This window comes from Saccostrea echinata, unplaced genomic scaffold (genome assembly GCF_033153115.1).
Source record: "Saccostrea echinata isolate AGI-Se365-2 ecotype Australia unplaced genomic scaffold, CSIRO_AGI_Sech_v1 ptg000054l, whole genome shotgun sequence".
NCBI classification, from domain to species: Eukaryota; Metazoa; Mollusca; class Bivalvia; order Ostreida; family Ostreidae; genus Saccostrea; species Saccostrea echinata.
The window spans coordinates 989,881-1,017,659 of NW_026889803.1; the positions used below are offsets into that span (position 1 = coordinate 989,881).

General features: G+C 33.7%; 1 protein-coding gene across 2 annotated transcripts in view; it reads right to left on the reverse strand.

Annotated features, from left to right (window-relative positions):
* LOC133172022 (uncharacterized) overlaps positions 1-21,547 on the reverse strand; it is a 50,049-nt gene extending 28,502 nt beyond the window's left edge. Inside the window, exons 1-6 of one of the 2 annotated variants that reach the window (XM_061306826.1) lie at positions 21,017-21,547; positions 20,653-20,838; positions 20,384-20,461; positions 16,774-16,839; positions 7,232-7,496; positions 210-310 (exon numbers count right to left, since the gene is read on the reverse strand). In XM_061306826.1, the coding sequence (XP_061162810.1) occupies positions 210-310; positions 7,232-7,496; positions 16,774-16,839; positions 20,384-20,461; positions 20,653-20,838; positions 21,017-21,501 (1,181 nt within the window). In that variant the 5' untranslated portion in view covers positions 21,502-21,547. Of the gene's footprint in view, positions 1-209; positions 311-7,231; positions 7,497-16,773; positions 16,843-20,383; positions 20,462-20,652; positions 20,839-21,016 lie in introns of both variants that reach the window. The other variant, XM_061306824.1, reaches the window with a different exon arrangement.
* Positions 21,548-27,779: the final 6,232 nt, after the last annotated feature.

The window sequence follows — 27,779 nt, forward strand, 5'->3', positions numbered from 1 at the left end:
AAGTCATCAGGTTCAATTCATGGGCTTTAGGCAATATACATGTAATTTTCAAACAAGAGCAAGGAAATGAATTCCCTGTTCTTCACAAGAAGCAATGCCTCGACCTTAAAATTTCCAACACTAAATTTTCCCACACTAACTCATCTGAGCATTCAAGCTTGAGAGCATTGAGAAATTTCTTTTTTAAATCTACATTTCTATCAATTTACCTTTGTAGAGATGGCTTCTTGGTGACAGGTGAGTTCTGACCAGATCTGTCTTCTACCAAGCCAGAGTTTTCTTTGGAATCATTTTTCCTTTTCATAACAGCCTGCAGACAATTATTTCATTTAATCTCCAACAAAGCAGTACTTTTTAAATCAATAAATACAGTCACGCAGCTTTTGAAAAATATGGAAGTTTCAAATCTTTTTTATGAGATTTCTCTTTATTTTTCTGATATTTATGAATCAATTTTATCTGAACCTTAAAAAAATACTTTTCTAACAATATGAAAATCATCAAAATAATTTAAGAAATGAAACAAGTACTGTATTAGGAAATGTAACAAGTACAGATATTTCCTATATAAAAGAATGATTGTGTTATCCAACTAAATTTAAAAAGGATTTGACAGTCTATCCATGATGCATTCACATAAGGCAATTATAAAAAAAAATGTTTTGATTAAAACTGTATTTGAACCAGAATAAACTAGAAATATGTCCATAGGACATGAATGCCCCGCCGAGGGTGTATAAAGGGTCAAAGGAAAGGTCAAGGTGAAAAAATATTGATGCAGTTGAATAGCTTACATCAGTATGTATCAGCATATGAAGTTTGACACTAATTTAAGAAAAGTGGGGTCAAGGTCAAAGGAAAGGTCAAGGTCAAAAATGTTGATGCAGTTGAATAGCTCTCATCAGTATATATCAGCATATGAAGTTTGATAACACTATCTTGAATGGTATCTTTAAAACTGAGCTAAAAACTTATTTCAGAAAAGTGAGGTCAAGGTCAAATGAAAGGTCAAGGTGAAAAATACTGATGCAGTTGAATAGCTCTCATCAGTATGTATCAGCATATGAAGTTTGTTAAAAATATCTTAACACTATCTAAACACTAATTAAAGAAAAGTGAGGTCAAGGTGAAAAAAAATGTTGATGCAGTTGAATAGCTTACATCAGTATGTATCAACATATGAAGTTTGATTAAACTATCTTGAATGGTATCTTTAAAACTGAGCTAAACACTAATTTAAGAAAAGTGAGGTCAAGGTCAAAGGAACGGTCAAGGTCAAAAAATGTTGATGCAGTTGCATAGCTCTCATCAATATCTATCAGCATATGAAGTTTGATAAAAATATCTTGGATAGTTTTTTTGAAACTGAGCTTTGAACAGAGCTAAATGCAAAGTGTGACGGAAGGACAGACGGAAGGAAGACGGACATGACAATAATTATTTGATCCTCCATTGTGGCCCTGCCCTACCCCCGGGGGTCATGATTTGAACAAACTTGAATCTACACTACCTGAGGATGTTTTCATATAAATATGACTCATCATGGCTTTGCTGTTCTTGAGAAGAAGATTTTTAAAGGTTTTTCCTATATATTTTTATGTAAAACTTTGATCCTCCATTGTGGCCCCGTCCTACCCCAGGGGGTTATGATTTGAACAAACTTGAATCAACACTACCTGAGGATGCTTCCATATAAATATGACCAATTTGGGCTTTGTTGTTATTGAGAAGAAGATTTTTAAAGATTTTTCCTATATATTTCTATGTAAAACTTTGATCCTCCATTGTGGCCCCGCCCTACCCCCGGGGGTCATGATTTGAACAAGCTTGAATCTACACTACCTGAGGATGCTTCCATATAAATATGACTCACCACGGCTTTGCTGTTCTTGAGAAAAAGATTTTTAAAGGTTTTTCCAATATATTTCTATGTAAAACTTTGATCCTCTATTGTGGCCCCGCCCTACCCCTGGGGGTCATGATTTGAACAAAATTGAATCTACACCACCTGAGGATATTTCACTATGAGTTTCATCTTTCCTGGCCAAGTGGTTCTTGAGAAGAAGATTTTTAAAAGACGCCATTACTTTTTCACTAATTCCTAAATTATCTCCTCTTGAAAGAGGGCATGGCCCTTCATTTGAACAAACCTGAATCCCCTTCACCTAAGGATACTTTGTGGCAAGTTTGGTTGAAATTGGCCCAGTGGTTCTTGAGAAGAAGATGAAAATGTGAAAAGTTTACAACAACAACAACAATGACAACGACGACAGACAACGGACAAATTTTGATCAGAAAAGCTCACTTGAGCCTTTGGCTCAGGTGAGCTAAAAATGTTAGTGTCAAACCTTTAAGAACTTTAGCATGAAGTGAATGAGAAAGTGTTGACTTGATAACCCAAAAAAATATCTTAATTCCTGGAGGTTAAAAAAAAGTTTTGAGTCGGGCCATTTTGAGCCAGACGGTCAGGAGAGGGGAACCAAACAATTTTTCAAAGTTGGCCTAATTATGAAATTTAATGATATTTCCTAAATAGCAGAATATCTTTATCCATCTGCCTGTAAGGCCCCCAAAAATTAATCTTTAGTTTCTCGGGCCAAAAAGGATCACTTCTATATGAATAGGGATCTGACCTATAGGGCCGGGCTTGGTTTTTTTCTCTACAAAAAGCTTGTCGATTTCCGTTCTGATTAATGACATTAGGCTGAATACATAAAACAATTTGTTTTTCATAAATCTTTATTTCAGTGAGTAGAGGTAGGAGGAACACTTTCATTGATATTCTGAGTTTGTTATCTCCAAATGTAATAATTGATATTTTTCTTTACTTCTCATTGTACATAATGGTAATGTCTTCTGTCTCTGGAACTCTGTTTTTTATGTCTAGGCTATTTATTTTACAACACATTTCAGTTGGATATAATAAAAACATGCAATTAATGCGTGCAAATCATACGGGCCTAAATGAAATCCAAGGTCCCGGAGTACAGTTACTGATATATGTAGCCCTACTGTTTCAAAACTTAAGATCATAAAACATTGACTGAAAACAAAAGTACATGTATGTTATTCTAAATATATTAAGCTCAAACAATTCAAGCAATACGTAACATTCATGTACTACATGTAACCCAGACAAGCACTAGTAGCACAGACAGAATAAAAGCAATGTGATTAAATTCTAAGGAATATATACAATTGAAATTCATCGCAGCTCAATGCTGCCGAGAATACCTGTATCGAGTAACACAGAGTGAGTTATTCTTGTCCTCGGAGAAAGTGTGCTTATACTGAGATTTGTTCCGCCTGACTGACAACTGTATATTGGATTGTTACGATTTGATCTCTCTCTTAAAGTGTTTCTTATATCAAGAATGGGAATGCATAAAGGATAGATAATTGAAGAAACATACTCAAGACTATAAAAAAAAATTAAAATAGTCTTTGAAAAGGCGAAAATTTAAAACTATAAAAGTGTGGCAACAGGTGGATTCGAACCCCCGACTTTAAAAATAAAGTACCCACGACATAAAAGTCAGCGCATATATCAAATGAGCTATTCTGACTACAAGATTGAACGGTATAAATTTGAAGCAGATTGTCAAAATCAAGTTTACTTATTTTTTATAGGTTTTTTGTGAATTTCGACCGTAGGGCAGGGGTGCCCCTAAAAAAATCCTATCTTAAATTATTCCTTATATCCCAACCTATCAAAATATCATAATTTTATTTAGGGGCAGGTCTGCCCTGAAGGACTTCTAGGCCAAAATTTATGCAAAATTCAACGCTTTAAGGGACAAAATGGTGTTTCGGCCAACTTTGGAGGTTTATTGTGAAGTTGTAAATAATAAATTTTAGTTGTAAAATTCAAATTTGAAAGACATATATATATATGGTAGAAAACAACAAAGAAAGATTGATTATTAAACGTCACTTTTTCCAGGAAATTGTTCTCTGCTATAGCTCAATTCTTTTGTAATAGTGAATACATCCTTTCAAAATTCAATGCGGCAGACAGGTTCTTTGCTTTTTTTGAAGACGGTGTATTTTTTTTCCATGTCAGTAGTTCAACAAAATGATATCAACCAATTCTTTTTTTTCTCTTCTTTTTTTTTGTTTTTCTTAATTATACTATGTACTCAACTAAAAATAATGTTATTACAAACATCTATTTAAAATTTAACTCATAAAATACCAAATTAACAAGAAACATATTGTTCATCTAATAAAAATGTCCATATATTAGCATGTGTGAAATGGGGAATAACTGAATTTTCTTTTTTCAACTTAAAAAATAGAAAATTGAGTTATTTCCCTTTTCAATGTCAATAAAATTGATCAATGCGGCAGTTTGGCCTAATGGCCTATAAATTAACAGTATCCTTTCATTGCATTCACAAAAAGCAGTAAAACCATAACTTTAGTCATATATACATGTATTACAATTCCTTAGAAAGAACATTTATAAACAAGCATTCTGAGAGTATTGCATTAGCAATACTAGTCCCCTACTGGCAAGCGTTTAGAAAAAAATTGCAGAAAACTCTGAAAAATTGAAAAGGTCGTAATTCCGTCAAAAATCATTGAAGCAGAACGAAATGCAAACTTGATCTGTAACTCATCAAGATACATGCACATACCAAAAATCAGCTCAATATCTGGAAGCGTTTAGAAAAAAGGTGCGGAAAACCAAGTGGGGCAGACTGACAGACAGACAGAGGAACAGACAGACAGAAGGACAGCTAGACAGACACACGGACGGACAGACTCAGAGGAAACCTATAGTCCCCTTCAGTTTCACCGGTAGAAGACTAAAAAATGTATTTGAACCAGAATGATGTGACCAATTTATATAATGCCAGACTTCAGTGAATGCAAGCCAAAAATCACTAGCAGAGAAATGTTTTAATGAATCTTATCGCAAATCTCGCTTGAAAGTATACACTTCGACCAAAATAGTGTTGTGTTGAGTGATGACACAATTGGATTTGACAATTGAACAATTTGAATCACGGGTTACATTTTATAAAACATGCGTTTTAATTGGTTGATTAGGACCCGCCCACTCTCATGTGGTATACATATACTTGGAAAGCATCCAACAGCCTCGCCAATAGCCATGTTTGATGGTCGAAAATAATGTTGACTTTTTGAACTTAAAAAAAGAAACAAAGCACAAAATCATATTTCAGCATGTGATATTCCTTTCAAATACGGTACATGTATATTGTTCAATGACAAAAACTGTGTTATCCTACATGTATCTGCCAATTTCCTCTGCAATAAATTGAAGGCATTTTCCATTTTCGGTGTTCGTTAAATTGAATAGTCTGTGCGACTTTTCAGTGCACTAAAAATCTTTTTCTCTATGTTTTAGTCCCTAGTGATTGTAAACAAGTGAACTATTACAATGGATAGGCCAACCCTAGTTAGAATAATCTAACTGTCTCGGGGCAAGCCCTCACCACAAACGGGGTCCGTAGGACAATATCATTTTAATGATAGAACGTTCTATCTAGGGCTCTAGGCAAACCCCATCTTTGCCAACCAAGGATTTCCGATCCGAAATCTACTCGGATCGGAAACCCTTGGCTAGCGAAGATGGGCAAACCCAAGTAAATTGAAAACTCAGGTATTATTGTAAAGCATACCCAGCTGATATCGGAGCACTTATTATTGAAAAAAAAAATACTAGGGGCTAGTCTATATTCATAGCTGGTAAAACACATGTGAAACATCGGAATTATTCAAAAGTTTACTGTTTAATTGCCACAACCATCAAAAAATACCATATTTCAAATGTGTGTGTGCTACTGCATACCCATTCTAACGGACGTCATGGCACTTAACAAGAAAATTCGAAATCTTGTGTTTTTTTCAGCGCAATTTTTACTATAGCGGCGAATATTATTTATATATTCATGATAAAATAATAAATATCATATAAACTTCCATGTTAAAAAATAAATAATTAAACAATATATTCACCGAATCTAAGTATTTATGTACTAAAGAAGAAAACGGGAAAAACGGCCGTGTTTTTCAATCGAAGAATTAGGCCCCGGGGTACATGTACAGATCTAGATGTATGAAGTCAACTCCTGCCAGACCTGGCACAGATTTTATTTGCAAGACCATTTTACAGTTTACCAACACTCACAATCATTTAATAAGGTATTGCATCGTCCCACTTATTCACCAAAAGAAAATACTGAAGCTCTTTTGCCCGTTTTCTATCTTGGAAACATTCCACGTTTTCGGCAATACATTTGAGAATGTGGGCGGACCTATTCAAAATGCACCAATCAGATTCTTTGTTGGATTTCGCAATGGTATGTCAGTCATAATCAATTGTATTTCAGTCAGATTCAACAGTGTCGTCACTCAACGCATCACTATTTCGGTCGTAGTGTATACTTTCAAGCAAGATTTGCGATAATGTGACAGATAAAGATTAGGCTCTGGATCTTCTACAACAGGCAATATAATTAATCCCTGGGGATTCATTGCAACTATCAGATGTTTACAGTAGGAAAAGTTATCTCTCTTTACAATTCATTCTTACATTTATCCTTCTACCACAGCTCATAAATGGATGACACACAGACTCAAACTTGGTATCAAAGTATGCCTTACTGCCAAGAGAATCAACATTTAATAGGATAATCATTAAAAGAGTATGAAGAAAAATACAAGAAGTCTGTGAGCCAGTGCTCACTAAGATGTGAATACACAAGTTCAGTTATGGACAGACACAGTGATAATCAGGAAATTGACATCAGATTCGTACAAAAATGAATCCCACCATATGGCATGCCTAAACAAAGGTGTGCTAAAATTTCAAGCATCTGCGATGAGTAGTTGCTGAGAAAACTGCTACCAAAATTTGTTATGTATGGTATGGACAGATGCACGGATCAACAGGAAGTTGACATCGGATTCATACAAAAATAAATCCCACCAGATGGCATGCCTAAACAAAGAGTGTGCTAAAATTTCAAGCATCTGCAATAAGAGTTGCTGAGAAAACTGCGACCAAAATTTGTTACAGACAGACAGACACACAAGGGTAAAACAGTATACCCCCCTCTCCTACGGAGTGGGGTATAATAAGTAATTTGTGGATGGACAGAATGAAACAGATGGACAGACAGACAATGATTACTATCGGGCACCTGCAAATTCTTGCAGGGCCCTAATTAACAATTACCTTGACCAGATTGGCCCATACCTGTCTCTCCTTAATCCTTCGCATGGAACTGAGTGAGCTAGCAATGGAATTATACTGAGCTTCCCGGCGAGGTCGTTTCTGGCTGTTCTCTCTTTCATTATCCTCCCAATCTGTATCTGATAAATTGGTCATGTTCAAAGTGCGTTTGAGGGTGGGGGTCTTCAGACGGGGAATAGTGTAGCCTTGGGTGGAAAGGTCAGGAAGATTATCAGGCAGAGAGGGGAGAGAAGAGGTGGAGGCATTAGATTGCTGGCTTTCTTGACGCCTACAAAATAAACAAGAGACCCATTGGCCACAACACTCACCTGAGCAACCTTGGCTTTGCCTTTTTTCTGAAAATTTTAGAAAGGTATTTTTCCCTTGTTTCCCATGAAAAATGTTGACCCTGTATTGTATCCAAACCCCAGCTTCAAGGGATCATAACTAAACCAAACCTGAATCCATGCAACATGAGGGCATATTTCCAATCTTACCAGTTAATGTTCAGCCTTCTGTGATTTTTTTTACTATTTCATAGGCCTCATAATCAAAAGAAGAATGTGAAAGAAAATTATACACACTGAAATTAATATCAAAATTTACATATTTCTTGGTAAAAAAGCAAATTAATTTTACCAGATTAAGTTTTGTTCACATTAAAATCAATAAATAATTCAGATATGATCTCTTTTTTGTGTCCAAATTTTCAAGCAGACAGTTCTAAGTTTGAGAATTTAAAAATTATCTGAGATTTCTGGTAGTCTTTCATCAACTCTGCAATATCAGCAATATGATTATACATGGACCTGCTATTCTTGAACAATATTTGATCCCAATGGTGGCTAAACCTTATTCCCAGTGACCATGATTTTAATATAATTAAATCTACCAAAGGTCAGGAAGTGTTCCTGTTAAATTTGTTAAAAAAAGGGGGATTAATGCCATAAATTGAGATAATATCAAGTCTCTCTGATTTTCAAAATTTTCCTTATCTGCTTTGAGGGAGAAGTAAATTCTCCCTGAGCTTTTGAGTTTTAGGTTGAACCCTGCAGATGTGCCAAAAAATACTGCAAGTTCTTCTAAGCTAAGCCTTCATCAAAGTTATGAGTTTAGATCTTATTGTCAAATGATTGAACTCATGTCATGAATACAGACAAAGTTTACTGTTAAACTCAAACTGTAGCTGGTGATCTCAAAGATGTAAAAACAAGGCTGATTAAGTTAAGTTGCTCAATTGACATCAATCAAATGCACTTTGATTTTTGTGCTAAAATATGTTTGGATTTGAGTGGTAAACAACTTTTCTCGCCAGCACTAAATTCTTTCAAACGTGAAATTGACTGACATGTTGAAGTTCACTTTATTAAACAAGTATGACAGGAAAACAAGATAAGGTTTTAATAGAAATCATTGTAGCTTTATATTCTGTAACCATTCTAATGTGAAAATATGTTTATATGTTGCAATCACTTCAGTAGCTTGAGATTTTTTTGTAATACATGTAATTACAGAATGATTCAGAACCAGCAATGATCTGGAACAAGGCCAGAGACTGTATATTTTTAAAAGATCTTCTACTTTTTTTTGACTCTTTGATTACTCTTGAGATGTTAAAGTAATACAGAAAAATTCATGTATATAAGATATACCATATAAGTAGAAAGAACGAGTGCACTTATGGGCCCCGGTAAAATGTGAAAAAATGAAGAATCAAATTAAGGCCGAAGTTTTTATTTTTTTTGGTTTACGATTTTCTGTCTCAAAAAAATGCATTGGGTGGTCGAAAAATAAAAATAAAAATAATTTAGGATTCAACAATTTCATTTTAAAATAACAGCAATGTTTATTTTAATGAAAATAATACACGTCAATAGTACTTTTAAGTTTTATTGTCTAGATCACATAACTCTTTTTATTTAATTTTAATTCATTTCTAACTTTAGACTGAATGTCATTTTCATTTAGTTCTGATTTTTGTTTATCAATCAGTGCTTGGTTCATGATGTTCAACTTCTTTTTGTGCTCTTCAGTGATATGTGATGTGTTATAAACCTTAGTATCCCCACAAACTAAAAATAAGGATCCAAATTTAAGTTAAATCTAGATTGAAGAAAAATACTGTTTAACAATATTGAAAGTAATTGACATTGAAATAAAAGTTATAATAATTTGATCATGCAGCTATCAAATTTAATGTTCAAATAATTTCTCAATCAAGTCCTTCTTTAAATTTTGTTATGTACCTGCACAGTAGGCAATGCTCATTATTTACTTAGTAATTCAGAGGGCTCTGATCTCAATTGAGTATCAAATTTACAAAGATTTGTAAATTAAAATTACTTCTATAAATTAACAAAATGTTTTATACACAATTGAATTTATCCAGTGAAATACCAGTCAGCTTTACTTCAACTAAGATGTATCTCTCAACGCTAAATTGGCTTCACTATTATCCATGGATTTATCAGCCTATTTTGGGAAACACCATTTTTGGGGAATTGGGAAAAAATTATCGGCTATTTGATGAAATTGGAAAATTTTTTAAAATGTTGCTTAAATCATGTATTCAGGGGTAATTCATTTAACATTTCAGCATGAACTCTAATTTGGGCAACCAAACCACAATTAAATATGATCCCTCTTCATCATACAATGATACAAGATCAATTATGAATAATAGACTAATAAAGGTAAAATGGACTTCAATGAGTATAAAGTATTTATACAACTTAGGGTAGTACATGTACATGTGTGTATAAGATTTCAATTTAGGTCATTATTGTATCTGTTTCTGGAGATTATAAACCTCCTGCAAATTATTATACTAAGTACACATTTTCTAAAAGTCCTCTTTTAATATGTATTAATGCAATGAAAATAAATTTTCCTATCTGAAATAATGCCTAAAGTCCTTACCATTCACTCGCAGATCAATTGAGTAGGTGGAAATAACTTAATAAATCTATATAATTACACAATATCATAATTTTTAGAAAAACGGAGGAAATTCAGATTAAAAGTTGGCGATGTTTTTTCAGTGTTTTTAAACATGTGTTATGACTGTAGCTTTGCTAAATGAGTTAAATAGATGAAAATTACAGACAATCTGACAATTTTACTTTTTTCAAAGATAATTAAAAATAAAAGCATTGTTCACCAATTGGGAAAAAGTACTGCCAAATTGGGAAAAACTGAACTCATTTTCAATTGGGAATGAGGCCGAATTTCGGCCCATGAGAAGGCACTGATAAATCCCTGTTATCTATAGGTGTATCCGTGTCTGCTAGGTCAGTCAGGGTTGGGCATACACTCTCCAATATTACGGTATGAATTTAGCCAATGGAGACATCGCAATTAGAGAAAGGGATCATGCATTCAAGATTTTATTCACTTTTCCATGCAGAAAAAGTTCTTTAAGTGTGTGTCATTGCTTTCAGTGAGGAATTACCTTGTTACATGACAAAACCGCCATTTTTGGTTTGCACATGTGTTTATTTACGTTCACCTAAATGTTTGTAAAGGTCTCATATATTTATAAGCGCTTATTTGACAAAGATGCATTCTAAAATTTAAAACCCACCAGTTCAGCTGAGAAAAATCCGGAAAAATATGTCGGAAAAAGACATTATTTTTATTTTCATGATTGGTGAAAATTAGGGTCAGCAGAATCGTACACCAAAAGAAAAAAAAACTTTGGCCTAAGCATAATTTTTCATCTCAGATCATTAATTGATATCTAAACCATAAGATTCAACAAATTTTATAGCTGAAATTCATGAATATACAAAGAGCAAAGCTATACAAGAGGCCCAAGGGCCTTAACGGTCACCTGAGTATAATACAACAATTTAGAGGATCCATAGAGTACAAAATGAACTGAAAGGTGAAGCTTTTGTTGCCCAAAAGCAAGAAAAATAGGGTGATCAGGATTAACAAAATAATTAGTCTAGTATTCATTAACAGTTCATAAATTAGGTTCTAATCTGTTCCCCATTTATCACTCTCACCAGACAGTATATTAAGAAACTATCAGTGCTTCTGTACTCTTTTGATTACTTGTGGAAATATCTTACATTGGCCTGAGTAAGACTCTTGGTCTTTGATGAACATTTAAGGTACTGGTATTCCATCCCTAATAGCCTCAGATTCAATGAATTTGAATACATAACAGATGTGTACGGGTGGAATACTCAGTATATTTAGACATAATCTACATTTATTACTATTAGCATGTAAGAATGGAAGTGTCCTAATTTATGACTTGACCTTTGTTGAAGAGTTATCTCCCTCTTTTTTTAAGTAATAAAAATCAATTTTAAAAAAATATACGGTAAAAAAATTGTTTTCAATTGTCATTCTATTTCTAATGATTTAATGGATCTTTCCGCCACAGTAGTTATTGATATTCTTATTATCTGAATTTTTATTTTAAAAAAATCGCTTGTCTCCATAGACTTCAATGCAATTTCTATTAATTAAATACTGCTTAGTTAATTACGTTTTTGAAACTTTCACTTGGTAAATCCTTTTCTACTGTAAAGTTCTTTGAATTAATATCAGAGTATTATATACGTGATTGATATTTAAGGATAGAGAATTAGTTCCTATTAGGGATGGAAAACCTTAATAAGACAAGTCTACCTGATCATTAAAACTATGAAAGTACTTTTTGTATTATACAATAAAAATTCTTGCATAATTCTCTTATTCTATTAACCTTTCAAGTACATTATTTACGGTGATTAATTATCAAAAGTAAATGGCAAAGGGGAATAACTCCTCTCAGTAGAATACAAATTAATAGAGCCCTGGCCTGGACTAGAACACTTGACCAAATGGTCTTGATGTTCAAAAATCTGGTAAAAATACCCTTCCTTATTAAAACTTTGACTCTTTTTGCCTCTGATATGCCCAGGTGCAGAGAAGATTTTTAAAGCATTAATGCATTTTCACTATATAATAAATAGAGTCCCGTCCTAACATCAGAACCTCTGATCCAGGGGTCATGAAATTCACAAAGGATGACTGCACTTAACGCCTGTTTTTGGGTCTTTTTCGGTTGCTTCTGTTGCTTTTATATCTAAACCTTAATTCACTTTTGTATGTTTATGAAAGAATCCTGCCAATTTGGAACCAAATTTAAATCTCAAAATGATTTTAGACTGTGATACAATAAAATGATTCAATGTTTTTTGTCCTTAGTGCTTTCCAAATATAGTGAATTTACACTTACCTGCCCTTGATTGAACATTAGATATGCATGAGAGGTGGAGCTAACATTGTAAATATGGGTCTAAAATTAAACTTGATAAATAACAATGACATGTTTGAAAAAAGAACGTGAACACTCTTTCCAATCTCCCTCTCCATTCCATATGGCACAAATAGACTTCTGACAAAGGTTTCAAAACGAAACTAACAATATGAGCACGTCAATGTAATTAAAGCATTGTATATCCATGCCAGATGACTTAACGTGTTCGAACACAATGTCCTAGTTAGCACAAAACATGCTACCTTACAAGTCACGTGACGGAATTTAGTATTCACAAAGTTACCTGAGGTAGGACATCACGCGGTTAATTATAATATTCAACATGTCACAATCCTTGGTTACAACACAGAGAGCGAATGTAAGAAGAAGCAGTTTTTTTCTCTTTTTAACCATGAGCGCATGTTTGTCTATTAATCTCCTTTTGACACATTATTATTTATGCAAATATACAACTGCTGTGAAACGGAGAACAATAGACAAACATGCGCTGACTATGTATAAAGTCAGTAAAAAAGTGGGCGTCCTCATTATCGTACGGAGATTCAAGAAATTGTGATGACCCCTGCCTTTGAAAACAGATTCGAACTTCGTAAATACACACTTTTATTAAACGTAATTACATAAAGTTGCAGATTGGATGTTGGCTATTCTTGCAATGAAAAGAAAAATGCTTGTTTTGAAAGTTTATTTTGTCGCAATTTTCGCATGTCCTTAAGTGCAGTCATCCTTTGGAAAAGGCATCCTTGCTTATCATAACCATGTATTTGTTTAAATAATACCCAGGAGAAGAGAAGAAGCTTTTCAAAGAAATAATGCACTTTCACTATATGATCTATATAGCCCCACCCTAGCACCAGAACCCCTGACCCAGGGGCCATGAATTTCACAATTTTGGTAGAGTCACTCTTGCTCATCATAACTATGTATTCGATTTGTTTCAATAATACCAAGGAGTAGAGAAGAAGATTTTCAAAGAAATAATGCACTTTCACTATATGATCTATATAGCCCCGCCCTAGCACCAGAACCCCTGACCCAGGGGCTATGAATTTCACAATTTTGGTAGAGTTACTCTTGCTTATCATAACTATGTATTCAATTTGTTTAAATAATTACCAGGAGTAGAGAAGAAGATTTTCAGAGAATTAATGCATTTTCATTATATAATCAAAAGAGCCCCACCCTAGCACCAGAACCCCTGACCCAGGGGCCATGAATTTCACAATTTTGGTAGAGTCACTCTTGCTTATCATAACTATGTATTCAATTTGTTTCAATAATACCAAGGAGTAGAGAAGAAGATTTTCAAAGAAATAATGCACTTTCACTATATGATCTATATAGCCCCACCCTAACACCAGAACCCCTGACCCTGGGGCTATGAATTTCACAATTTTGGTAGAGTCACTCTTGCTTATCATAACTATGTATTCATTTTGTTTAAATAATACCCAGGAGTAGAGAAGAAGATTTTCAAAGAAATAATGCACTTTCACTATATGTTCTATATAGCCCCGCCCTAACACCAGAACCCCTGGCCCTGGGGCCATGAATTTCACAATTTTGGTAGAGTCACCCTTGCTCATCATAACTATGTATTCAATTTGTTTCAATAATACCAAGGAGTAGAGAAGAAGATTTTCAAAGAAATAATGCACTTTCACTATATGATCTATATAGCCCCACCCTAACACCAGAACCCCTGACCCTGGGGCTATGAATTTCACAATTTTGGTAGAGTCACTCTTGCTTATCATAACTATGTATTCATTTTGTTTAAATAATACCCAGGAGTAGAGAAGAAGATTTTCAAAGAAATAATGCACTTTCACTATATGTTCTATATAGCCCCGCCCTAACACCAGAACCCCTGGCCCTGGGGCCATGAATTTCACAATTTTGGTAGAGTCACCCTTGCTCATCATAACTATGTATTCAATTTGTTTCAATAATACCCAGGAGTAGAGAAGAAGATTTTCAAAGAAATAATGCACTTTCACTATATGATCTATATAGCCCCGCCCTAGCACCAGAACCCCTGACCCTAGGGCCATGAATTTCACAATTTTGGTAGAGGGCTAAATGCTCATTACAATCATGCCAACAGTTTGACTGCTTGATGTCCAGGAGTAAAGAAGAAGATTTTTAAAGATTGCATTAATTTTGATGGTTTTGGCCCCACCCCTCAGGCCCCAGGGGGGCAGGGGCCACGAATTTCACAATTTTTGTTCCCCTTCACCCATAGATGCTATATGCCAAAATTGGTTGAAATTGGTTCACTGGTTCCAGAGAAGAAGCTGAAAATGTTCAAAAGTTTACGACCGACGACGGATGAAAAGAGATAGCAATAGGTCACCTGAGTGACTCAGGTGACCTAAAAATGTGGTAGGGGTCAGCCGACATTCGTGATTTTCTATGGTAAATCGAGGACGGTCATTCATTTCAAAGCTTTTGTTTACTGTCAGCCTAACGTTGTACAAACTTGTGCGAATGACAAAAAACGCATTATACATTTTTACAACTTGTGTGTAAGTAGGAAATTTGTACAAGATTAGGCTTGTACTTAAAATGTTAAAAACGTATGAAAAGTTCAATGTTTTTCCTGTAGCAAGCGATAGCTATTTACCTGTATGACCTATGTTGAACTCACCCGTGGAATAAATTATTTAAAATACCGGTAGTCATGGGAGTTCTACCCAGGTAAACATTCCTCAAAGGTGCTCACTGTAAAAGATAGCCACAGCCACGTTTTTTATTATTATATCGAAGTTGTGCCACATAGAAAAGTTTGTATGTATTTGGTTTTAGGAACACAGGAGAGTTAGAAGAGTTTAGTGTCGTTAAAATGTCATCATACATAATAGCGTCAAACATTAAAAATTCAAGCAAGACAATGGTACCTGTATTGAAAGCCACCTAAATACACTTTTTTTTTTTTTTTTTTTTTTAAATTAAAGGAACTAATGTTAATACTTATTGTATTATTTCAAATGCAAGTGTGCAAATTTTTTAGTTTGATCACTATGGCTACAGGCATCTATACAACTTCATTCGATTTTTTTTTCTCAGGTAAAATAGCACAAGAAGCATTATTCGGAAAACGCGCCCGTCAATGATCCACCATCAGATTATTCAAGTGTCTGATTTAAATGTCTCCTCCCCTTGATTTAAATAAACGAAACTCAAAATAGGTTTGGTACGACTTTTCCGGATTCTATAGACATATAGAAATCTTCATTTGTTTCAAATCCATGCTGATTTAGGTGATGTTTTAACGTAATTTTAATTAGAAATATCCACTTGTGTTTAACCATTACCAAAAAAACTAGAAGATATAAAACAGATCACCAACACTTCGTGAGAATGCAGCAGTAAATTTATTTGGTTGACCGGTTTCGACCAGAGACGGTCGTCATCAGAACAAATATACACGAAATGATTATAATCATTTCATGTATATTTGTTCTGATGATGACCGTCTCTGGTCGAAACCGGTCAACCAAATAAATTTACTTCTGCATTCTCACGAAGTGTTGGTGATCTGTTTTATATCTTCTAGTTTATAACTTTAGGTACAGACCCTATTGAATACCTTTCGGTATCCACACGTGAGAATCTTCCGCAATTTGAACCTCAGGGTGTTGGTCTCCAGTTTTTATTGTTTTGTACATTACCAAAAAAGAACAATTTGGTAATATATTCTAAAGTAAAATGGCACTGAAAAAGGGCCCATTAAGCACTGCTTAAGTGCACTTGTCCTTAAGCGAGGCATAATTTTTCGCCATTTATCCTTAAAAATGGGTATATATTTTTAGCGATTAAATTTTTTAGCGATTAAATTTTAGTGATTAAATAATGTTCATTAATGAAGCTATATGTATTACAAATAATATGCAATTAATTTTTAGCTAGATTCAATTTTAGCAATCTTAGCACCCTCGCTAATAATGCCAAAATTGAATCCCCGCTAAAAATTCTGCTTATAAGGTATATTGACATATATTTATAACTTTTTAAATTTAGTATGACCACAGTATCTCACACACGCTAAAGAATCTCCACAGAACTTGATACTTCTTCCTCAATTTATCTGTGGGAGAAGTAATGTCTCCCTAAATTTGGGGACTAGTTTGGTACCTTATATAATTTTAAATGCATGCATGCTAAAAAGTCTCCCTAGATTAAAAATCTTCTCCCTAAATTTCTCTGATAGAGATGTTATGTCTCCCTAAATTTGAGGTTTAGGTAAGTCCCTGGACAGTAATTCTTTTTATCCTGACATCCATACCTTCGCTTTGCCATTTGCCCTTGAACATCTGATATAGTGACATCCAATCCTTCCATGGTTCTTTTCCTACTGAAAATAAATTTGAAAAATAAAAGATTAAAACACATCTACTACACAAAACTGTTTAGCAACAAGTTAAAATGGTCATCAACATGAACTAAGAGCAAGTTTTACTTTATGGCCTTTCTGGCTCTGTGAGTTTCTGAAAAATTAAGATGCTCAGTCTTAGTTGACAATGCATTAAATATCAGTTCGATCATCTTTTGAAAATGACATAATTTTCTTGCTAGTCAATAAATTATGACATCATGATATACATCATTATAACCTTGAAAAATTCCTTCAAAAAATGGTCGAAAGTTTAAGCTATTTTTCAATATTTCGTATAGAGCACAACTTCTGATCAAAAATGTGATATGACATAATGATGTATCTGTTAATAAATTATAAAATATGTTTTATTTTTAGGATTGAAAGGTATGCTCATATTTTAATTCTTTACTGAAGGTACCCTACTCAAATACATCTGTTTTCTGCAAAATACAAGAACAGTCTTCGCCAAATCTTTTTTTCAGTACATGCCCTTCGGGCAGGTTTAACCACTTATTACACTAGCCTGAACAAATATTTACCGTATTTGGCCGAATACAATACGCATTGGTGTAAAATACGCACCCCCCTTTTTGAGCCTGAAACTGGGGAAAAAAATGCATTTCGGTTGTATTATACGCAGCAGAAAATTTTACCAAGCGGTGTTCTGAACTTTTGAAAATCGCGGTAATTTTCTATGAAAATCGGCGCGGAGATAAAGTGCCGAAAATTTACAGAACACAATATTTTATTCAAATGCGTTTTTATTTCTTAATCTTGACTTTCCATATCACGGCAATCTGGACGAAATTATTTATTTTTAACAGAGCACGAGATAATGTTGCATTAAAGTATTAACAGAGTTTATTATTAATTTTTTTTAGCATACGGTGATATTGAAATTATACGTTGCTGTATTCTAACTACTCTTTGTAGAAATAATTTTATTTCAACAAAGCACGAGGTATTGTTGCAAGTTTAAGAGTTGTCATATTTAATTTTAGTTTAAGGTAATCATGTTGAAAATTATGTAAAATTAACAGGGCAAGCGATATTGCAACATCAAAGTATTCATAGACTACGATTTTCCTCTTTTGAACTTGAAATTAATTAATTAATTAAATAAATAGCTGATGTTATAAAAATAAAATCAAAATTTAACAAGTGTGTAATGTTTATGTTGAAATGAATTTTCTCTGAGTTATTTAAAACCTAAAATAAATTTTATTTTATTGTATTTCATTAAAAAAAATGACTTATTACTTTTTTTGACCAAGTGTCCGGCTGATTAGGTACATGTGTACTATAATTACGGAAGCACGTGGCAAAGGAATGTGTCAACATCTATAAATAACATCATTAATGGTGGCTACACAGAGACGATGAACATGCAGCTCAAATTAATTTTAACTTGCTCTTAAATTTAATTTAACTATCAAAAGGTTATAAATATAACATTTTTAACAAGCCTACATTCCAACAATAAGTTCCGAAGTTTTAAATACGGCGATAAACAGCATGAAATTGCATAAGTCCCTAGATAATACTACGGTATGTGCGTATGATAGCCATGTTTCACATGAAAGAAAAACCTATCAAAATCCCATTGTGGTGTAAAATACGCACCCCTTTCTCACAGAAAATTATTTTGGAAAAAAAGTGTGTATCATATTCAGCCAAATATGGTACATGCCCAGAATTTTATCAAGTAATTTTATTCTTATTTGCCTTTTCATGGCAAGGAAATGATCCGAAAATCCATTTCTATCGATCTATTGTCTCGCCATTAATACTGTTTTCAACCTGTACACTTTTTGTGTCTCCTTTGCAAAAGAGTTCCTTGGAAACCTCGGTAGAATAAACTATCGTTAAAATTTTATTTGATGCTCCACTTTAGATGAAAAATCAGACTTTTAAGTACATTTAATGTTATTGGTATTATTTAATTTGATAATACGAAGGCTTAGGCCTCAGAATTTACATGCCTTTCGGGCTTGTAAGTATGCAATTTCCACATGCCCGCTTCCAATTTTACCAGGTCCCGGGCTTCGGACTCCCGGGATTTGTCGAAGACTGCAAGAACATCGCAATTTCACAAACCCTGTATTTCAATACCTGGACTCTCAATAGAAGAAAATTTGATATTAGAAATAAAAGCATTAATTCCTTACTTTATACTGATGTTAGAAATGGGACAGAGGGTGATAGTCAATTAATTGGAATAAGGACAGGGCCATTTTATGTATAAAAAGAACACAGCTCTTTCATTTTCAAGTTCACCTTAAAGAAACAATGTAAAACTGGTCAATACATGTATTAAAAAAGCAATTCTTATCTTGCTTCAATCCAAATATCTAAATTTAGTCCTAGCACCATTTACATGTAATAATGAACTTGTTTACCTGAACTAGATTTCATGTAATGTTTTACATTGATTATTAAATGTGTTTGACATATCATCTGATATAATAAGTCCCTGTATTCGATAATAGTAGTGCGCTTTATCATATATTATTATACCTCTACTGTTATTACTCTATATAAAATTTATACCATAAAACTGTCTATTTCCCTGAGAAGATACTATTTCCCTAATCTGAGGACTACTCCCTGAAAAATCAGAGCTACTCCCTGGGACTACTCCCTCATGAATATTTATTAATATTTTAACCAATTCAAATGAACAGTGGGCGGAGTGTTCAAGGAATCTTGAGTCTGTGAAGTAATGTTAATAGAAATGTAACTATGACGTCAAAACATTTCGACATGCGATGTCAAATTCATACTGGAATTCTAGCAAAATGAAGACAACGATAATCCTTCAAAGTGTCAGTGAAATTATTATATATTTTTTGATAATTTTATTTTCCTCAGTATTGAGGTATTATTTATCTTACAATATTTTTAATCACATGCATTTGTGATTATTTAAATGCCTCTATATTGTTTTAAAAAATGCCTGAGTCTCTAGTTTTATAAATCTCCCATGATTGTTTCAGTATAATAAAACAGTTATGGAATGGGTACTTGGGAAATGACGGGAAATATCAAATTTATGGTTCCCCTCGGCAGGATTAGAGACTTACAACCTGGGGTAAAAAAGTCAACTTGAAATTCTTATAAGATTATGCACATCAGTGATTTTTCTACATCCAAATCTCATTGATTAAAACCCGGCTTTATATAGGACAACAAAGGTACATTACCTCACTCATTTTCAATGTTGATGTTGAAATTTTGATGTTATTGATCTAATATACAAGAAAATCATATTGTTTGCAGGTTCCTTTAAATGTGCTACAGTGCATACATGAAAATAAAATTTGGTTAATGAAGAAATATGTTTCTTTTTGTATTTGACATTTGTTTATCATTTCATTTTTTTCTTAAAATGGCCCATCAGAATACATAGATGGCCCATTCATTTTCAAAATGGCCCATTAAAAACTTTGACAGTTGTGCCATAGTCCCATTGACCATGATGGCCTCCCAATCACCGAGACAGCACTCTATAACTTACCTTTTCTCTTTTAAGGCCGACAACACAGCTTGTGTGTTTGGTGTAGTCTTTGCATTTTCATTTTTTACTTGGAATAATCTGAAATATATGCCATACACAGTTACCACTTGTAAATTCTTGCACGTAAAAGTGTTCACCAGAGAAGTGTTTTCAAACATAACTATGTGTGAATTTATTTTTAAGTGGAAAACTTGAATTTCATATTTCAAAAGAAAAAAATCAATGAGTGAGTAAACAAAAATCTATCTGCTAAAATGAACATTTTAGACCTTGCATTATTAATTCTTCTTGCATTAGGAGGAGCTATCTTCACTGTGTTTGGGCTTCTCCCTAAAGTTCTGGAGCTTGGAGAAAACAGGGGTCGCTCTCGTCTTCCCAGTCTAACTGCAGGTAGAAAGCCAGCCATTGGCCTCTCCGGATAGGCTGCTGCAACTTCTGGAGTTTTTGTAAGAGGGCTAAAAGGAACATTAAGGTTGTTGAATGTTCGCAGGAGACCTTGCATTAATGATATAAAAGTCTCAAAGTTTATAAACTAATCTATGAAATGTTGAAATTTCTTGTTTTGGCAGTAAGATACAATAATTTTTCCATGTATTAGACAATGACATGAGCTATGATAATAAATTACAATACCTTCTGGATACATTATCGAGACCAAGAGCTTTTCTCACGGTAGGTAGAAAAGGAATGGATGTTAAGCGACTGTCCGTGATCTTTGAATTATTAAAATCTGACCTCCTACCAGCAAACGAATGGTTTCTTGAAACGGCATTACGATTTCGAATTCTGTTGTCCAGCGGCGGCGAACTTGATCCAACTTTCCATGGCGATCTGGTAGTTGATTTGTTCACTTTTGATTTATCTTGGAATGACCTGTTGAAAAACATGTTTGAAAAACCACCATTCGTAACCGAGAATCTTTCCTTTTCGCCACTTTTTTGTTTCTTTTGCAGTCTCTTATCCGCGCGAATCCAACCACTCGACGACCATCTTTCGAACAATACACTCGCACATAAAATGGATATCGATGTAAAGATAAAAGTTTTAAAAGCTATTAAATTGATGAAAACTGCAATAAAAAGGAATGGCAAGATTAAAACCACTCTAAAATCAAACATTATTTTCAGACGTATTACATTTTCACGCGGTTTCGTCGAGATTAAATTCTGACATCCGGTGTAACTGCTAAAGGAAACATCGAGCCCGACTACATATCAGGGATAGAATTTTTCTTTTGTTGAAACTCGTTCTTTAAGGACATTGGCAAGTCAGGGCTTTCCGGAGAAAAAAGGTTTAATACATGGGTTTTTTCACTTGTAAAATAGTGATTGAGAGTGATTTCCCGTGTAGAATTCTCTAAGCGGTGAAAACCAGTAAAGCGTATGTTATAGAGGTAAACAAAAGCACGTGTACTTCCTTCAACGGGTAGAATCTTCTATACAGCAAGAAAGAAAAGTAGTAATGGCTTTGTTGTACATTGTATTCAGGGACAAAGAGCAAACAGGTCGTCATTTACCATAGTTATGTTCAGTATGCTGGGAAGGGCAAAGATGTGACATATGCTGAAAGGTAGGTCGACCATGCCGACTGAGAACAGTTCTTAGGTCGTGTGAAGGAATCAGCATTTAGTAATTACGAATAAAAGTTAAAAATAAATCCATGTCAATATTTTTATGACAATGTATTTCAATCAATTCAGTCAATTACATGATAAAAACAATCAACCAGTCACTTGACCAATTTTAGCTGTTAAGGGACGCAACTCAAAAATGATGATCGGTGCCGGTATATCCATGTCTTTTTTCTATAAATACATTTTCAACCAAAATATCTAGAAGTCATAGGAAATGAAGTTACAATAATGTATACAATACAAAAACTGTATGAAATAAATGGGTTTTGAAGAAATATTATGGTGAAAATTTATGTAGGTCCCTTTTATCAACATTTTACATAGGAAATGCATTAAGAATTGTAAAAACACTAATTTGACAAAATCTAAAAAAGAATGCTGGATTAGTAGGTAAAACGATCCAGAATATAGCCTATTTAGTACATTTAAACCTACTCAAAAGTTCTTGAAAAATTCTATACGATAACCAGGAACCTTGCCAATGTCCTTAATATTACAAACAATTGATACTGAATTAAAAAACAAACAAACAAAACAAAACGAACAAAAACATCTTCTCCTCTGATTTTCTGTCAAATTCTGGAATTGAATAAAAGAAGTTCACAACTAAAGACGCACGTCTCTGTTACATCTTTTTTATTATTATTATTATTATTTTTTACATTGTTGGAATACACTTAGATCAATAATAATAATTTATTTCTTCTGTTTTTAAAAACTTTTTTAATGAAGGTTGGTGATTTAAATTATGAAATGTCAACGAAAACAAACTAGAGTATGCCAAGTTTACAACAATGATCAAAGCATGTTTTTGCATTTGATATCTATGTTAATCGACCTGGTTCTTGAGAAGTCGATAATGGGAAAAAATTACAGAAGACAGACACTTCTTGATCAGAAAGCCCACTTGAGCCTTCAGCTTAAAAGTTGTTAAAGATGCATAACATATGGAATAGGAAGATTATTTCATTTTTATTTCCAGCAGACTTGTCATCATACAATGTATGTATTAGCAAGAGTTAATATAATTTATCAGATTTTCATGACATCCAGTCTTTCCAGTCCTTTGATTTCAGAATTTTCATCGAAAAAGTCAACGTTTTCTTGCAAGACGTACACTGATTCTTTTATATCAAGAAATTTTACTCTCTCTAAAAGTTATTTATGAAATAATGAATAATAAAATATTTGAAATTTTGAAGTAACTGCAGGCCGCAAAACGGTCTTACAGAGAATGCTCCTTTCTAAAATAAGGAAATCGTCAATATTTCAATCCTTCAATATAACCATGTTTACAGCATGTTTATGGACCAAAACGCAGAAAACGTTTTAGATGCACATTTAGAAAAGAATGAGTGCACTTTAGTACGTCATTTGGAACCTTTTCGGCTACCCATTTTAAGCTTTACATTACAATATATCGCTTAATTAATCTATGATTATTGTGCAAGCATATTCTTTTGATATTTATTCCTTGAATTTTTTGTCATACATATTTCTATAATTACAGACAATGTCATTGAAAAGAACATATACAAACCTTAAATTCCGGAAATTTGAACGGGACCACTTACGAATTTAAGGTATCCGCAAATAGGCGGAGTCATTTAAATCGCATGGATGTGGAATGTAAACATTAGCACATATATGATTTTTTTTCGCACTGCGAATTTAAATGGAGAAGAGAGAGCTTGTGTAGTTTTATGGTGCACAAATAATAAATGATTCTAGTGTTTAGGGATGGGGAAGATGTCTCGCCCTGCAGACCATTATACAGAGGCGACTTGAGCCTGTACATGTACTTACTAATCACACTGTCAATACCAGAATTCTTTCAAAACACCCGTAATGAAAAATGCAAAGTAAAATAAGAGACATATAATCTTCAAACCCTATTAAAATTTGCGCAAAAATCTTCCATAGTTTGAAGTTGAAAGTACGATAGATACTGTCACAATAGAAACTTTCAATAACAAACACAATGAAATGCTCAATGAAAGCCTTAGCGTAATTCGAACAGTGGAATGTCACGTGAGTAAAGTGATTATAATATCAATCGTTGACACTCGGTGAACTGTTAATTTAGTGGCTAATTCGACCGTAGTTTGGAGACTTTTTCAAAAAATTAGATATGAGCCGCAATTTGTCCAACATTGTCCTTTGGATATGTTGAAGTTTAAATCAAAATACACATTCTGTGCAAATGAGACCAATGGACAAGTTGCGGCTCGATGTAAACAATGTCGTTGAAAACTGGTATGCATATGAATAACAATAGAAATGTGACAAAACTGTTAGACCCCCGTCTCAAAAGCTAGTGTCGCTCGGCATTATTCAATACTTTCATGTAGTATAATATACCAAAACCTGCTCTTAAGACATTGTTTAATACCTATAAAACATAAAGTTTATGAACTTTGGAATTTTATTTTGCGCAAAACACCGGGACCCAGCTCTCATAGCTTAAGTGCACTCATCCTTTTTATTGGTATACAGCGTGTTCGATTGATCTTCTCAGAAACATAAATCGTTATTTATCCCCTTCAAATCAAATTGAATTTAACGCTTGTACACTTCTTCCAGCGCATCACATTGACCAGCTGTTGACCAATTTTTTAACGTAGACCCCCCTTTCTTCCAACTATTTCAGTATGCATGTTTCGTTCCATTTTCTAGCATGTAATTTTTATCTGCCTTATACTTCCATAGCTTTCCCTTCAAGGTTCTCTGATAACATAACACTGAATTCATAATGCTTGGTCAGATATTATCTGTTTTATATATATATATCTATATCTATATCTATATCTATCTATCTATCTATCTATCTATCTATCTATCTATCTATCTATATATATATATATATATATATATATATATATATATATATATATATATATATATATATATATATATATAAGAAATCCCATTTCACTTTTGTTTAACGTATTTATGTTAAAAATCGGAATGTTTTGGTTTCGTACTTTGAGTGTCGTATTGAACTTGAAATTATTCTGCGTACTCCATTGGCCATCACATCAACGATGTGCAATAAAGTTTTGGAATTTCGATTTAACGACTGCAAAGGTCTAAATATATGTGCTTTGAAAGACCAAGCTTGTCATTAAAACTACATTTTGAGTGGTAGCATTAATTTTGCATGTGATTAGTCACGTCAAAGGGTTAAAATTGTTGGTACCCATGGAAAGGTCTTATCACAAGAAATAAACATGTGAAGTACGAAAGCCCTAGCTACATGTGGGGGGGGGGGGGGCTACCATCATATTTTATCTCTTGACATTGACCTTGGCATTTGGCCCACTTTTGCAAAATTTTACCAATTCCTTAACCTTGGCCACAACTTTAGACCCCCCTCCCCCAAAGATATTGTCACAAGGAATACAGTTGTGAAATATGAAAGTCATAGCTCCAATCAATCAAAAGTTATGGACAAGCTTAAAAATTTTGCGGACAAACAGAAAAACAGACAGACGGACGGACAGAGGAAAAACTATATGCTCCCGAGTCTTCGATTATGTACAGGGCATAAAAAGAAAGTAATGCAAAAAACTGCTTATTCAAGCCGAAGCATAAGTAAGTCCTCTCGATCCCAACTGTGTAATATTGTCAAATTTTTAGAAATAAATGACCCATTTTTAGTTCTATGGCAACGGCAGCTATTTTGGATATTTAAACACCAGAATCTTGGAGAGACACTTACAATATTGTGTACATGTAGTTTGAAATACAATTTGAGAAAAAAAGTTATTCAAAATAAAATTCCTTTTTGTTTCCATGGATACTGTTTAAAATTATCCAATTACATTGTACCAATTATTTATTTCAGAAACCAGTTTGACCACCTGATTGATTGATTGATTGTATTTTGTTTTACGTCGAGAATTTTTCACTCATCTAGAGATGTCACCATATACCGATGAAAGGCTTCAAAATTTAGACCTTTACTCGGCACTCGGGGCCATTGAGCAGTGAGGGATCTTTATCGTGCCAACGCATACCCTGACACGGGGCCTCGGTTTTTAAGGTCTCATCCGAAAGATCCGCAACTTTCACTTCGAAGTGAAAAAAAAAGATTTTTAGTGCTTCAAAAGAATTGGTTGAACAGTTAATGAGAACAAGCAAATTCAAAGAATTGTGGTACTCCGCAATCGGTGTCTTAGTGGATGGGATGCCATTATTTATGGCATATTGTAACTGTTTTGTTTGTGTGTTCTGTTGTGTCTGTGCATTATACAAAAAGGCATAAATTATTGAATTAATAACAGTTATGGCAAGGATTAAAGCTTCTCAAAACTACATCAAAGTTCAAGATCAAGGTTATGAGGTCAAATACCATAATACAATCCGAAAGGACTTGTCACAAGTAATGCACATGCATGTGAAAAAAAAAATATCAAAAACCAGAGTATACAGTCGGAAAGCTCTTGAAACAGGTAATGCACATGTCAAATGTAAATGCCATATCTTCTCTCAATCAAAAGTTATCAGCAATGTTAAATTTTTTGAAAATTAGGCCAAACTTCAAGGTCATGAGGTTAAAAATCATAGTACATTTGGAAATGCTTGTCACAGGTAATGCACGAGTCAAATATGAATACCGGTACCTTATCTTCGCTCCTTCAAAAGTTAGCAGCACTGGTGAAATGTTTGAAAATTAGGTCAAACTTGAAGGTCAACTTCACGGGGTCAAATATCACAGCACATTTTAACACAGGTAATGCTCTTGTCAAATATGAAGGCCCTATCAAATGTCATTCAAAAGTAATCACCAACGATAAAATTTTTGAAAATTAGGTCAATCATGAAGGTCAAGATCAAGAATCATAGCGTGCTAGGAAACACCTTGTCACTGGTAATGCACATGTAAAATATGAAAGCCCTATCCTCAATCAAAAGTTATAAGCAAAGCTAATAATTTTGAAAAGTAGGTCAAACTACAAGGTCAAGGTCACGGGGTCAAAAACCATAGTATATTTGGAAAGGTCCTGTCACAGGTAATACAAGTATACATGTACAGTTGTATAATATGAAAACCCAACTTTTCTCATTCAAAAGTTATGACCAATTTAATATAATAATTTTTTTTTTGAAAAGTAAAAGCAAAACCAACTCACCAGTATTGTCAGTTCGTGCTCAGTGATGTGTGCAGAATTTAACAAATTGAACACCCCCGGTGAAACGTAAACATTAACAATAACATAGCTCGTGCCCTGTTTACAAAACAGTTTACGTTCCACTGGGTGTGTTCAATTTGTTTAACTCGGCACACGTCACTGAGCACGGAATGACAATACTGGTGAGTTGGTTTTACCCTCTCACATTCTACTCTGAATTTTCTGGATTATATCTTTAATATTTTTCATTAATTCACAACAAAATTTCTACTTTTCCTAAGTATTAAGGATAAAGTTTACTTTGTGAAAGTGCAAGGATGTGTCAATCAAACGCGTCCCGAAATTCGTAGTTTCAATAATTTCCAGATAAAATAAGTTTTTTTAAATTATATTTCCGTGTGAAATGCTATAGCAACATATAAGTCATAATAATATACAGAAATATGAGAAAATATTAACTTCAAATCTGTGTCTATGCCCCTTTAAAGGAACTCATTTTAATTAAGTCAGATAAATCAGCAAGTCCGAAAACTGAACTAAAAGACGGCAAATCCTCCGTAACAAGAAGTTAAAACTTGAGATCAAAGGCAAGACGAGAAAGGACAGATAAGTCAAAAATAATTTCAAC